Consider the following 16218-nt stretch of genomic DNA (forward strand, 5'->3'; position numbering starts at 1 on the left):
TGACATGCGTGTTGTTTCTTGTGGCTTGTAGCAGTTCATGCCAGCAACGATGATTTCGCCAGCTATCTTTTCCCATTCTACATTTTATAAATAAATTAGATCTCTGGAACTCGGCACAATGGTAAATTCATTACCTAGATAACATCCCTCTGAGGCATTGTCAGAATTCATTACATCAAGTGAGATGCAGTGCCGAAAATTCACTGCTGTAGTAGAAAAATCAAACAAACTGTGTAACATTGTTACTGCATTATTTTTAACCAGTGATATTTTTTGCTTGTGAAAGTAGTATACTATCTTATCAAGTGCTCTTTCCTGTTACTGCTCAGTCTCCCATGAATTGAGCAGTGCATTTAAAGGGCACTAAGAGGAAAGAAAGGTTGAGCTGTATTAGTAAATTATGCTTCTATGTTACCGAAAGAGCCACTCCTGTCATGAGAGGAAGCTTGTTAAGCCAGAACAGACTCAAGAATGAAAGACTGGTGGTGATGCCATTTTGGAATTCTCGAACCAGCTTGTCGCAATGTGATGGGTTTCGAAGGCGTCTGGTCAGGTCTAGTTCATTTTTTATTGGTAAAGATGTACTACATTGTATTCCAAAAGAGGCAACAACTGAACTTGCCAATGCTTGAGAACTTTTACTGCACCATAATGACCCAAGTTCAAGAAAATACATTGAAATTCATGACATCACACTGGCACACCAGTGCTGGGGTTTGGGTGTGAAATATAAAAAATGGAAGTTTTGGCCCTTCATTTTCTATTTAGGAATAAACCTCTACCATAAAAGTTTGACAGAATATGTGATTAGTCTAAACTGATGTAGTGTTTCTCTTTTCAGTGTCCCTTTAAGACAGCTGAAATTTTCACTGAAATTCAATGTTCATATTATATAGCTGTATTATACACAAGAGGTTGAAGTCTGCAAGAAGCACTTTTACGTGCAAGCGTAGATGCTCCGTCTGTCAAATCGACGAGATTATGTTTGTCGCCGCGAGGGAAGCGAGCGCCGGAGGAGGAAGGCACCTGGAGGTGGAGAAGAGAATCCCCGTGTTCGCGCCTTTTTCGTTTGTGCTTCAACGCCGTGGTGCTCACTGTGCATGTTCACGGTGTCTCTTCTTTGCATGTGTAGCAATATGCGCTTTCCCTGTGGCACACCAGGAGGGCTATTCTGAAGTGTCCAGCTAAAGGACATGTCCATTTCGTCTGCTGCTGAAGTTCTGATTGGCTGGGCTGAGGTACGTGTTAGAAGGAGACAGGTGCTCCCAGCCAATCAGCACTTCAACAGCAGACGAACTGGACATGTCCACTAGGTGGACATATCGAAAATACCCCCCCCCCTCCAGCGTTGCTCTGTCGAGATCAATGTAGCCTCCACGACCACGTTCACGCCCTTTCCATTTGTGGTTCGAGGTCGTGCTGCTCACTGTGCATATTTGCACCGTCTATACATTTGCGCGTAACCCGTGTTCACGAAGCGAGACGTCACAGTAACTTTTTTTTTTTCCCCGACAGGATCAATTAGCCTTTTGCTAAAAGGAATTTTGATGCTGTTGTACTGTTACATAGCTATGACAACCACTTGGTTTCTCTCTCATCATGAACGTGGCCTCTTCTTTTTTTTATCACAGGCATATCCCGCTGACAGCCAAGCCACACAGCTTTTAATGGATCTATCCAAAATTCCAGCGAAGCAGTATAATGAAAGTGCAGAAGAGCAGGAGGATATAAAGCCCAAGTCTGTCAAAGACCTTGCATTGAAATTTGAAAAGATTCTACGTCCTGCTATACCAGATCAAGAAGTGTCAACTGTGCGTGAAGAGTCACAGCTGGCTGCTGCCAAGGAGCCTCCCATGATTGTCAACAAGAGTGCTCCAGCTCCAGCAGGAAACTTGGTTATGCCTAGAGATTCTGCTTGTGAATCACAAACAATGAGCACCCATCTTTGGCAATGCGCAATGAAAGAACAAGCACTTCAAGTCTACAGGCAGGCTCAGAGAACACGTCTCAGGGTCGACCTTTTGGTGCCGCACACTTCCCACAGCCAGCCGCAGTTCCATGCCATAGAACAGCCAATCCTGCAAGCCATTCACAAACAATGGTTCCAGCTGGGCAGACCTGCCAGCCACATAACCTTGCTGCACCATCTTGCCTGAGTGGTAGCTTTCCACCAGCATACCAAGCTCCAACATCACCTCCCACACCCTGTACCATAAACTCTGCTCGCCACCATGCTTCATACACTCGACCATTTGTTGCACAGTCGTCATTCCAGAACACGTCACCTGTCATGGGCGCAATGCATGGGTCAGGCAACCATCTGGCACCCAGCCATGGAGAAGCCAGTCTTGTGGCATCCAGCCTTGGGGTATCCAATCATGGGGCATCCAGCAATGGAGGAGCCAATTATGTAACAGCGAGCTATGAACAGAAACCAAGTCATATCAAGCCTCCATCAGCACAGCAGCAGTATGGGAAGACTTTCCAGTATGCAAAGTCTGATCCTGCAGAGACAAGATCATTTACTGCTGCCAGGGGACCTCCAGCAGTCGCAGTAGTCAGTGAAACGATGCTGCATACCACATCACCTTCCAACTGCGACTCATCGAAACGACCAACAAGACCTCCTGATTATGAGACTGCATTGCAGCGACTCGAAATGATAAAGGAGCAACAACGCACAACATCTCCTGACAGCTTTCAGTTTCCTGCCAAAACACTACCAGATGTGCTTCAAGGTCAGCAGCTACCTCAAACAGAAGTGGAGCTTGGCAAGAAGCGCAAGACTGCCCTGAAAAAGTGTGTTACTTTTTCCGATGAAGTGGTTTTAGTAGCTTGTGCAGAAGAAGAGGAAGATGACTATGTACCCAACCCACTTCTTGAAAGGGTTTATCGGCAGCATGCAGCGAAGCAGGACTCCAGAGAGTGCCATGAGCCTTCACAGTTTGAGGACATAAGCTCTGTTCACTCATCTGACTCATGTGATAGTGTTTGCCATGTGGACTCTGTTGTCAAGCCTCATGATAGCTCTCAAGTTCCTTGCAACCTGTGTCACAAGAAGTTTGTGTCTCCACCGACAGTGTACTGCCCTGACTGTGCCTTTTACATGTCAAGGTTTCAAAAACGGACATAGCCTTTTTTTCCTGAACATTCTCTTCCGGACTTCCGTCCAGTCTGTGATATTTGTCAGGGTTAACTTGGTGAAATGCCACTTGCTTAAGCATGTTGTACTTTTGCACTGTTAGTTCTACAAAACAAATTGAAGTTCTATCTTAGCCAACATCTGGCAAGTGGCTTTACCTTCCACAAAATTAAGGTTGTGTACAGATGCCAAGTAAATAATGGCATCTTGAGTATTATATCTCCTGTTATGTTTTTCATTTCTCAAAATGTGTGCCCAGTATTGACTATACTGTATAACAGTCAGATAAAAGTAGCAGAAGTTTATGTGATGATTAATTGCATGACTGTACTTGTTCATATGCTGTGTACATTTGTTTATAAGGTATAACAAATGTTATTTCACAACAAAGGCAGAATCACTGTTTACCTGTTGTGTACCTTGTGTTCAGAAACATAGCTATTTATACAATTGAATCAGCAGTACCTTGAACAATTTGTGATAATTCGAACGTTTTTATGTATCAAATGTTTCTGTATTGTACAGTATTAGTTACATGAAAGACACCTATGCCTCATGATCTCAATTCTCTTCATTTGTCTTACTAATATAATATTAGTGTTGTAGCATACAGATGTTGAGTAGAACAGGTAGTGCTTGTAAAAAGAGCCTTACTGAAACTTTTAAAACTTTGTTGTGTAGCCTATCTATTGAGTGAAATGTGCATGCATTCTTGACATCAAGTAACAGAAAAGCTGCACTTCACAAATACAAAAAGACTTTTTTTGGAGCTTTTATGTGCCAAAGTTGAAAGCAATTTGTAAATAAACATTACTCTTCATTGCATCAATTGTTGGTCTCCCTAATTGCTTTATGGCTGAATGATCGCAGTGGGCCTGTGATTTATTGTACAGTAGAACCCCGCTGTTACGTTTTTCACGGGACCGTAAAAAAAAAACGTAAGAGCCGGGAAACGCAAGAGCCAGGAAACAGGAAAAATTGAGAAATGGGAGTAGTGTTGAACTGCACACAATATTATTTTAATTCTTACGTGCGACAAAAAGTAGTTTTGCCCGACAGCCGAAGTATCGATTGCGGTGAGCTATACAAAGTAAGAATAGTAGTTTTATCGTCTGTATAAACTTGTAAACATTCGGTTATTAACTAATTAACAAACATAGTGTCAGCGCCCACAGGCAAACCTGAACACATCACACTCGATGAGCGCGGACACGCGCAGTTAAGCGCCGCTGCAGAAGCGAGCGAAGTGAACTTCGTGCTGCTGTCTATCGCTTCAACCCTAACTGAGCGCCGAGAACACGCAGCACACACAAAGCCACGAGCCGCCGATGCACCTACACTGCGTAGAATCTACCCCCACGCAGATCGCTTTCAAGATAGGGACCGCGCGCGCGCCGCCGCGCAGTATGATGCCAGAGCACAACGCTGCCCGCACTCGCACATACTCGCACATACAGCATACGGCGCGTGGCGACGTATGCTGTATGTGCGAGTGAAAGCGTGCGAGGGGAGCCGACGACTGCGTCTCGCGCGCGAAAGAAAGCATACGGCGCGCGGCGACGGCGTTATCGCCCTTGGACTTTATACGGAACATCTATGAGCCAAAACCAATTTTTTGGCCGCAACGCGTCATAGACATCATCTTTAGATAGCAAAAGCGGATATCAAAGGCCATACTTTTGCTGGCGGAAACCGAAAATACGTAATAAATGTCGCCCCCAGCACTTTGGGCGGCCAATGCCATCGTCAAGCAACCAAGCCAAGCGACATGAAAAGTCAAAATGGCCGCTCGGGCCGGCGCGGTGTGGCAGTTCGCAACGTATGATGCGGGAACGGTCCCACAGTTGCGACGTAACAGCGGGGTTACCAATGCATTGGGTTCTATGGGAGCTGTGCCGGGACCGGCCGAAAACGACGTAACAGCCGGGAAAACGCAGCACCCGGGAACGTAACAGCGGGGTTCTACTGTAGTAGTATCGTCCAGCAGGCCAGGGCCATTGCCGAGGATCTCGAAAGATTTTTCTCCGGCGATGGACCCCTGGCAGCCTAGCCCCGGGCACCAACAGCCTTAACCGCTGGACAAATAAAGTTTATTCCTATCCTATCCACCAAGCTAAAGTCATTGCATACATACCTGATATACAGAAGTGCTTTCCAAAGAAACAAACAAGGCAGTATAAGCCACTGCTACAATGCTTACATGACCAGGCAGGGCCCACATGCTTCCATTTAGATGCCCTCATATCCACAGGGCAAGCCGTTTGAAATAAAGAAAAAGAAAAGAAACACGGCAGAATGGTGTACATATTGTCTGCGGTCGCTGCTTGGACCACGACGGCGTGGCTCTCTGGTGTGCACGCGCTCTCCTGAACCATTGCTGTAGCATTGTGTGCCTTACCTTGTAAATATATCCATTGTATATATATTCTCCCCATAGCATCTTTGGTGGAGGTGCGGGGTATCGATCCCCGTAGAAAAAGTAGTTGGAATGGGATGGCCATAATCGGTTCATCGTTGGGTCAGTGATAATACTGCCAACACTGTAAATGTAGTTCTGTGTTTGAAGGAGCGCAATTACTTCCTAATCAACCCTGTTCAAGTCGACTTGGGAGGTATTGTTCAACTAAGCAATCATTTAAAGCTGTCTTCAAGTTCGGGTCCCAACGAAATTAACCCAAACTTTCTGAAAAACTCTTCATTGTACTATTCGTCTGTTCTTTTTTCATGTACCTCTTCACACATTCATTAGAATGCTCCGAACTTTCATGTGACTGGTGAGTGGGAACAATTGTTCTGCTATTTAATTCGGGTAGTTCTCATTGTACCCTATACTACAGGCAAATATCTCTAACCAGTGAACCATGCAAGCTTCAAGAGCATGTAATTTGTACAAGCCTTGCTGCATTCCTAGAATCTAGCTTTTTTTTACAGTGCTGAACATGTTTGTCGAAAACGTTACTACTGTGACACACAGCTGATTTCCTTCACTAATACCATACTTTCAGCATTCGATGACAGATTTATTATCAATTGTGTTTTTCTTGATTTTGCCAAAGCCTTTGATAAAATGCCACATCATTTACTACTTTTCAAGATAAGCAAATGAAATGTTGATCCTTGTATTCTAAAATGTGTAGTGTGTTTTCTTAACTGTATGCAACATGTCACCGCCAACAACTGTTATTCAGCCTCCTGCGATGTAACATCTGGTGTCCCTCAGGGCAGCCGTGTTGGGGCCTTTATTACTTCTCGTTTACACTAACGACCTTCCCGATGGCATTACATCACCCGTAAAACTGCTTGCTGGTAATTGAGTTATTTATCATGTGAAGCATGGTCAATCTGTCAGCTTACACCTTCAGTCTGACCTCGATCAAGTTTCCAACTGGTGCATGAAATGGCAAATGTATAACTATGTTTCTCGTCGACCTGATCCACTTGTAGCAAACTACATGATTAACGAAACTACTCAAGAACAAGTGTGTTGTTACAAATATCTTGGGGTACACATAACAGAAGACTTATCTTAGAACACACAATAATTACATCATTAACAACGCTAATCGCACTCTTGGCTACATACGGCGAAACTTTTCTCAAGACCCTTCGAGCCTAAAACTGACACTTTCCCAGACATTAGTGCGACCAAAGCTATAATATGCATCATCAGTGTGGGATCCTTTTCATCGTAACCTAATTGACCCCATTGAATCTGTCCAAAACCAAGCAGTGTGCTTTATTTTGTCAAATTACTCCTGTGCCTCTAGCATTACACTTATGAAATCTACCCGGCCGCGGCGGCCGCATTTCGATGGAGGCAAAATGCAAAAACGCCCGTGTGCTTGCGTTGTAGTGCACGTTAAAGAACCCCAAGTGGTCAAAATTAATCCGGAGCCCTCCACTATGGCGTGCCTCATAATCAGAACTGGTTTGGCAAGTAAAACCCCAGAAAGAAGAAGTACCCTCCACCTACCAGAGTTACAAAAACACAGAAAAATAGCTTGAATTTCTGTTTTCCACAAGATTTCCCTCCAAAACTCAATCCACGGACAATAATTATTCTTGCATCCCTCATACTTACCGCTGTGCATCGATCATGCGCACAAGGTTGGTGTTCCCCATTGCTGTACAAATTTGCTTTTTCATTCCCGTCTACCTAAAACCAGCTCTGACTGAAATAGCCTCCCTTCAGCCATCGCCACCATTGTAGATGTGCCATTGTTTAACGAATCTCTTACTAATTACTTATTTTCATAATCCATGTGATCTGCGAACCTGTATAATGCATATATAATGATTGCTAGTTGATTTTTGTAACTTTTGTGCATATTTTCGTCTTAATTGTTGTCTTGTTATTGTACCAACCTGCTCTCTAACGCCCTTCCAGGCCCTGAGAGTACTGCAATAAATAAATGAATAGCTCTAGAGTAAAACGTAATGTACTCACACTTTACTATCAGCACCTAGATATAGGGGCACGTGGTCCGCAAATCACTAAACTTTTGTGCAGCATGGGTGTGGGGCCTGAAAAAGTGGAGTAGTGCGTTGGTCCTACATACCAGCGCAGACGTCAACTCTGGCTGCGCTTCATGTATATTCAGCTTTTTCTCCAATTCTACACAGCATGAATTTCTACATGCATGGCCCATCCACACAGCACTGAGCACAGATGTAAGTATCCCATAAAGCATTGTAATTACTTTGCACTTTCTTAATTGACACTGCACCAAGGTGCAGATACACTCAAATATGGTCACAACCTGTACTGTGCCAGTGGTGGTGGTCCTTAGTTGTGACCAATTTACGCGTATTACAATGGCTATCTTGGCAGTGCCAAAGGAAAGTTCTAAGAACGCTATTTCATGTTCAATGAAAAGTAGGTGGTAACTTTGTATTCTGCTTCATTTAACGTTTCACTAAAAAGGGAAGGGTATGTAGGTGTGCAAAAGTTTTCACATAGCTCCTACACAGATGGAAGAAACGGGGGAAAAAAAGCTTATTAGAAAAAAAAATTTTTATTAAATCGAGGTTTCTGTGTCTTAGCAGTAAAAATAACTGCACAGGTTCCTAGAATAGTCCTCGGCTTAACCCTCAAGATGATGACGAGGCAGGGAATAGAGAATAAGAAGATTCTGCGATAGCAGCAGGATTTTGTGATACACCGAAGACCTCACCTTATACTTTGCTGGAAAAATCTACAATGACCTTCTTCTTTGCATTATCAATATTGCCATGAAACTCAAGTACAGCAGGAAAGCAGCAAGGACTATTGGCATCATGGCACGGACATGGCTGGCACCTATGCCCTCTAAATGTGGCAAGATCAGTGTATGGTAGGTATCAAGAAATGGCCTCAAGATCCAAATTACTTATAAACATAATCAAATTAGAAACATGCTGCTTTATCAAGACACTTGTGATTGTACTTATGCCGCAAAATTGATTACAATGTGCAATTTGCACTAGAGAAAAGAGTTGGAATGCACACTTCTTAGTGTCGATCCATGGTGCCAATGTGTTGCTTGGTTGGTTGTTCCTCAGCGAAATGGTGCAACCCACTCTGGGAAATTGGCCATGAATCAGTATGCGGTAACATATTTTACAGTAATTATTTTACAGTGGTGGTCGAACAGGAAAGTGTGCATTTGTAGCAGACATTGGTTTTCTTAGGACATATACTTTTGGATTGTTACATGAGGTGCCAAGACAAAAGGGCCCCACAACTTTCTAGTGGAATTTTAAATGCTATAAAAAGGAAAATAATGCAGTCGAACAGCTGGCAGAACATATACAAATTTATTTACAGACGTGTCCTGATAGCTTTCAAAAGTGGCACATAAATGGGCAATAACTGTTGATGAATTTATAAACTTAATGTAGTCTCCAATTTTTTCTTTCTTTAAGTGCCTCCTGGTTTGAGACTCTGACAGCTTCTTCTGTCCCACCTACAAGACAGCTTAACCACTCTAAGTGTCAGAAATGCATTTTGGACCCACATCCCCCCTTAAAAGACCCTTACCAGGTCCCATTGCAAATTTTAGTTGTACACTGGAAGTTCTAAAATGCCACCTGAAAATCGTTTTACCGAAATAATTTTTCAAATAGGTTTATTATTGAAGGAGATAGAAGAAATTGAATGCCCTGTGTAACAACCGATATGGATGCAGTAGCAGCTTTTGCAAGATTGCTTTATTGCACAGAAAACAAGGGTTTATGAAGGTACGGTGCATCGCTTATCAGCACACGTGCGATGGGTTTCAACACGGCAGACATGCGCACAAGATAGCGAATTCAGTCACGTCACTGTTATCACATCCCTTCCCAACTAGTAGTCAATGCCATAACGAAGCACTGGTCGACGTACACGAGTAGACCTACGGCATGCTTGCGGAACTTCTGGCATAGGCGATCTTTGAACTGCAGTTTGTGTCGCTGGAAGGATAGGCGATCTCTGCACTGCAGTTTGTGTCGCTGGAAGGATAGGCGATCTCTGCACTGCAGTTTGTGTCGCTGGAAGCTTGAAGCTGGGGTTAGCGTGATAACCTATCGGTACAGCATCCCATGCTCTCCGCACGTGGTTGCGATAACGTCGGTGTACTGAACCATCTGAAGTCTGTACTTTGTACATGACGTGGCCCAAGCGACGCAGTATCCGTGCGGCCAGCCACTTCGGGCCACGAGAGAAGTTCCGCACATACACGGGGTCACCGTGTAGTAACTCCCTCGAGGATGGCGGTTTGGTGCATCCAGGACTTTTCACGTCAGGGTGCAGTCTCGACAAGACAGAGCGGAAGTTCCTGCCCAGCATGAGTTCTGCTGGCGTCCTCCCAGTTTCGGAGTGAGGCGTGGAATGCTGCTTGAATAAAAAACGAGAAAATTTACACGCCACTGTGCCCTGGCTCTGCTTTCGGAGCGCACACTTTAGCTCGCGTACCATGCGCTCAGCCCTTCCGTTGCTTGCGGGATGGTATGGCGCTGTGTACATGTAGCGCACGCCATTTTTGTTCAAGAAAGATTGCATTTCATTGCTCGAGAAGGCTGTGCCGTTATCAGAAACAACCAACTCCGGCAATCCATATGAAGCAAACATTCTTCGCAGTTTTTCGATCACAGCTGACGCGTGAAGTGATGGCATTATCTCGATCTCGGCCCAGTTTGATAGCGCGTCCACGACAACAAGAAATAAAACGCCCTTAACCGGCCCTGCAAAATCTATGTGAATTCTGCTCCATGGGCTTTCGGGTTTTGTCCAGAAATGCACAGGCGTTTTAGGTTCGCTTTGCCTGTTCTCTTGACAGGGTTTGCAATGACGCACAAACTCTTCAATCTGGGCATCGATCTTCGGCCACCACACATATGACCTTGCCAGAGCTTTCATGGCCGTTATGCCAGGGTGATTTGCATGCAGTATGGTGAGGACATCTTCTCGCAGTTCTTCTGGCAGTATGACCCTAGTTACCCCACAGAAGGCAGTCACGATGAAGAGACAACTCTTCGCGCCTCACTTGATAGGCGGCATATTCTGGGGGCACACCTTGTTCTGGCCAGCCAGTTGTGACCCATTTCGTCACACGCGACAGGCAAGGATCACGCAGAGTGGCTGATGCGACGTCTGCTGCGCTCACAGGAGGGTACTCCACTGCTTCCAACAAAAGGACGTCGCTAGGAGGCTCGATGTTCCTCCGGTCACCGGGTATCGGTAGCCTGCTTAGACAGTCAGCGTTTGCGTGATCTTGCGTTCTTCTATACTCGAGTTTGTATTCATAAGCAGATAACAACAAAGACCACCGCAACATGCGCGGTGACAAAACAACGGGAATCTGCTTGTCTCGTTGAAGGATACCGAGTAGTGGCTTATGATCTGTCAAGATGCAAAATACTCGCCCACAAAGATACTGGTGAAATTGACGGACGCCATAGACAATAGCTAGAGCCTTGCGGTCAATCTGGGCGTAGTTACGTTCCGCCTTAGTGAGTGTTCTTGACGCATAAGCTACAGGTTGCTCGCGACCTTGAGCATCGCTGTGAGCTAATACAGCTCCCACACCCACGGGTGATGCGTCACAAGACAGAATTAAGGGTGCATCAGGATTGAAATGCACTAAAAGTGACTCGGACGTCAGCAACGTCTTTAGTCTTTCGAAAGCAAGTTGCTGCTCTTCACCCCACTTCCACGTACTGTCGCTGTCTAGTAGGCGGTAGAGCACTTCGGCAACTTCGGACCGACCCTTTAGGAAGCAATTGTAGAAATTCACCATACCTAGAAAAGCTTGGAGCTCCTTCTTGTTCTTTGGTGCAGGTGCTTTGTGAATTGCCTCGATTTTAGCCTTTGACGGGTAGATGCCATTTGCGTCTATCCGGTGTCCCAAGTACTCCAGGCTGTCTTTGAAGAACCGACACTTGGCGCCTTGTACACGCAGTCCCGCTTTTGACAGTCGGTTGAAAACTTCCATGAGAACTTCGTGGTGCTCCTCTGCCTTTTCGCTGGCCACAAGGATGTCGTCGAGGTATGCCACCACCTGGCATAGGCCTGCAAGCACTGTATCAATTGCTCTTTGAAATAATCCGGGTGCCACCGACACACCAAATGGCAAACGTCGCACTTTGTACAGGCCCTTTACTGTATTTATCGTGAGCACTTCTGCTGAAGCGTCATCAACTGCAAGTTGTTGGTAGGCTCGCGTCAAATCAATTTTAGAAAAAATACGGCCTTTCCCCAACTTTGCGAAAAGTTACTTGCTAGTAGGTAAAGGATAAACGTTGTTCCTTACCGCTTGGTGGACGGTACTTCGATAGTCGCCGCATATTCTTAATGACCCATCCTTTTTACGGACGATGACCACAGGGGTGGCCCATTCGGAGTACTGCGTCGGTTGCAGAACACCTTGACGTTCCAGTTTTTCCAGTTCTGTGATGACGTCATTCTTGAGTGCGAACGGAATGCTGCGGCATTTTAGAAACTTGGGCCGGGCATCCTGCTTCAGCTCGATGTGTAGTGGTGGCAGCGCGGCGCCTGGAAATGTTTCACCAAAAACATCCGGAAACTTTTTGATAAGGACTTCTGCATTTTGTTCGATGCTATGAAGCCCAGTGACATTAATGTTCAATACCTTGAACCAATCACGGCCCAAAAGCGTGCTACCTTTGTTTCTTACAACTAGTATCGGCAGCTTGAAGTCTTGTTCTTTGAATCTGACCGGAATTGTGGCTTTAGCTCCAAGTTACGAGCTTGGTGTCCGCTTCTTCAAACTTAATGTGCCTTGCCACTTTCAGTTTGCTGAACGTATTTTGACTGATAATCGATCTAGCTGCTCCTGAGTCGACTTCCATGGGCACTATTTCACTGCCTATGCTTACGGCCACCATAAACTTCGGGCAACCGCTAGTCACTTGGCTAATATTTAGCATGTCATCATACTCAGTTTGCACCGAGTTTGGCATATTTTCCAACTGGTGGTTAACCTGACCTCTTTGTTTCTTTCGGCACGCTTTGGCTAAGTGTCCCTTCACGGAACAGTTGAAGCATACTGCGGTTTTAAACTTGCAACGGTATGCAGCGTGGTTGCCCAAGCACCGTAAACACTGCCGTTTCACATGCTCGCTTGAAGTTTTTTTATCTTGCCCATTCTTATGTTGCTTCATGCGTTGCCTGTCCACTTTGGCTGTCAAATCTGGGACATCCTGACGCAGGCCGCCCATAACCCTTTGATGTTTTGCAGCAGCCTCTGCCGTGACTGCTAGATCGTAGGCAGTCTTAAAAGTCAGGTCTTTCTCGGCCAACAAACGTTGCTGCACAATGCTGTCAGTAATTCCAAAAACCAATCGGTCCCTCAGCATTACGTCAAGAGGAAGCTGGCTGTCGTTGAACCCGCAGTTATCGGCTAGCTTGCGTAAAGCTGTAACGTAGTCTGCGACAGATTCGCCGTCGTGCTGATCTCGCTTTGAGGACACGTACCTTGAATACAGCTCAGATGGCTTCGGGTTGATGTGGTTCTTCACGGCTTTTACGATGGACTGGTAGTCAGCGTTCGGTGGTCGGAGAGGCTTTACGAGGGTAGCTATCAGGGAGTAGGTATCCTCCCCACAGCAGCTCAGCAATACTGCCCTCTTGTCGGTGTCTTCCATGACCTTGTTAGCAGCGCAGCATAGCTCTATATGCTCGACGTAATCCTCCCATGAAGAGTTACGATTTAGGTGAAATTCGCCGATACGAACACCGAAGGCCATCTTGCCGGCAACGCCCTTCCCGCACGGGCACAACCGTGCCTCGTCGCCACTGTAACAACCGATGTGGACGCAGTAGCAGCTTTTGCAAGATTGCTTTATTGCACAGAAAACAAGGGTTTATGAAGGTACGGTGCATCGCTTATCAGCACATGTGCGATGGGTTTCAACACGGCAGACATGCGCACAAGATAGCGAATTCAGTCACGTCACTGTTATCACACCCTGTTACCGTACTGCCAGGAGGTGATCAAGTGCTACTGCCAACAGAGACACTCTCTCCATCTGCCTTGAGCAGCGTCTGCAAGCGACGTTCTTTCCCCGCCTTCTCCCATACCGGAGACGAGGGACTGCCATGGGTTCATGTAATGAGCCCCACCTCCTTTTTTTTTCGTCACTTCCATTTTTGCTGAGTGGCGCACTTCCGGTGGCAGCGTTGCACATTCCACATTGGACGATTTACCAAAGTAGCGTGTCATGGTGAGTGACATTGCTAAGACTGCGATTTATGTCATGGTGTTTGTGCATGTTACCTCAACTCTCTGGCTTGGAGCAGCGCTTCCATGAGAGGGAGGACACGTGGCGTTTGCTTTAAAATTGAGATGTTTTCGCGGTGTGCAGTGCTGTAATACTTTGCAGACATGATCATCAGTGCATGAAGTATGCACTGTGCTATTCTGTTTAAAATGGCCAAATCTGGTAAGGGTCACTTTAAAATATTTGTTAGAGTTAATTTGGGGAGTCCACATTTGTGAATGCAACAAACAAACTCAATGAAAAATCCGAATTCATTATTTGACGAGCTCAGTACGACCCAGGATATCTGCCAGTGGGGGGGGGGGGGGGGGGGGTTGACAGTTTCCCTTAGTTTGCCAATACCATCTAAACAGCACTAATTTCAATTTCTTCACGGGAAATTGGCAAAAAAAATGCCTTTTTGCGCAAGTTTGTGAGTGTGCAGACGATTGCGCGTCTTATATCTTAGTTGCAGTACTCAAAGGCGAAAGGAAAGAAAAGGGGTTAAACAAAAGGGGTGGTTAAGTTGGCCTCAGGAGGGGGGTTACAACCCCCAAACCCCCCCCCCGTCAGTGCGCCACTGGGCAAGCTGCTGTATGTTTTTAATGACACTTGAAATATAATTTTAACAAACAGCATTAATTAACACCTGAAGGGGATAAGCAAGGTGTTTTACAACACACCTGCAACCTCGCTTCCATGGCTGCTGTATCCATTATGCTTGTAAGCAACTGAACGAAGCCATCAAAGAAGTTGATGGTGGTAGTAAAAGAAGAGTGGTATAAGGTCAGAATAAAACTGCGTTGCCCTATGAGTGTTACTGTATTTGTTTGAACATCACATTCGGCACAGCAGTCAAAGAACTATGTGGGTGAAGCTGACCATTGCAAACACAGACAGCCACAGAGAGAGAGAGAGAGAGATACAAATTTTAATGAAATGCTGGATATGTTAACCTGGATGATCAACCAGCATGCTACTCCAGGTGCTGGTTGATAATTACGGTATACGCAGTGATCACATAAGCACACAAATAGCACCCACAGCCACAGACACACACATACACCACACAGTTATTCATAAAGTTTCATTGAGGCCTGTGGACCTCAAAAACACCAGCAGAGATTTTGTGGTGTGTAACACACAGGTGGCACTTTGCCCCGAGCCGAGAATGTGCAGCAGCTCCAAGCTCGAGTTACGCTATAACTTTTAAGCCTTCAAAGACTGTCTTTCTGACAAGTAGCGGTAGCAGTCTCACAGAACATATGTTGCAAGTCTTCAGGAGTGTTACACACAGAGCACATTTATGAGTTTGTTTATTGAATTTTACACTAGAAGTAGTTTGTGTAGGCTACGCTAAGACTTATGGAGTGAAGGCTGCTTGATCCTGCCTATTGAGACCTCACGGCATATAAAAGTCGCATGATGGATTGATTTTATAGAGGTGTCTGTACTGATGGCTTGTGTTGCACCAGAGGGATCATTGTAAACATTAAGCAAATGCATGCATATATTAGAATCGCCACGTCTTTTCTTGAGGATTATTTGAGTATCCTTGAGTATCTGGATTATTTCTAAAGAAGTGCGTGTACAGTTCTGGCAGCACAGTCAGCCTGGATGTTGCCTTGTATACCACAGTGGGCAAGTAATCACGGCAACACAACGTTGCGATGCAGTTCGCAGGCTTTGATACACAGAGATCTGATGTCCATGGCAAGTTATTCCTACATGGTTGGTGACTTTATGGACTCAGCTCTCTGGTCTATAATGTAAACAAACTAGTTTAGTGGCTGTAGCTGAAGTGCAGTGACTAAGAGTGGCAGAGAAGGTATTATTATCATTATTATTTGCTGTGAAATGTGCATATTTGCTTGTAACAATATATACACACGAAAGAGAGGAAAGGGAGAGAGCAAGGAGCAGGCTGGCAACACCCATATTAAGGGGTACAACACTTGCCTACTCTTCAGAAAGGAGGGGACAGAAACACATAAATAGAAGATAGGAAAGAGGAAAAAGAGGTGGTAACACTTGCAGACAGAATCCACATACCAATGGCAGATGACGTAGGTGTAACAGAGTCATCAGTGCAAATATGATAGTGAGCCCTGTAGCTGGTGTACAAAGAGCACAAAATGGCAGCGCTGGCCCAGGAGTATTTCTCTTGCTCTTGAACCCAGGCACTGATGTGACAATTGACCACGAAGGAAGTTTCTGTGGCAGCTCCATCAGCATAGCAGGGCTTTGATAATTCACTGGGAGCAAGCTCACGACCTCAGGACTACAGCATGAAGCTAGCGGATGACCTGGTATTCTGGTGACAAAGCACACATGAA

The 16218-nt window shown here is 45.4% G+C and overlaps 1 protein-coding gene across 1 annotated transcript in view; it reads left to right on the top strand.

Moving 5' to 3' along the window:
• LOC119435986 (uncharacterized) overlaps positions 1–3967 on the top strand; it is a 68398-nt gene extending 64431 nt beyond the window's left edge. The window contains 2 exon segments of the mRNA XM_049658340.1: positions 1632–2108; positions 2111–3967. Of these exon segments, the coding sequence (XP_049514297.1) occupies positions 1632–2108; positions 2111–3133 (1500 nt within the window). The 3' untranslated portion in view covers positions 3134–3967.
• The last annotated feature ends 12251 nt before the right edge of the window (positions 3968–16218 follow it).

Source organism: Dermacentor silvarum, chromosome 1 (genome assembly GCF_013339745.2).
Source record: "Dermacentor silvarum isolate Dsil-2018 chromosome 1, BIME_Dsil_1.4, whole genome shotgun sequence".
Taxonomy (NCBI): domain Eukaryota; kingdom Metazoa; phylum Arthropoda; class Arachnida; order Ixodida; family Ixodidae; genus Dermacentor; species Dermacentor silvarum.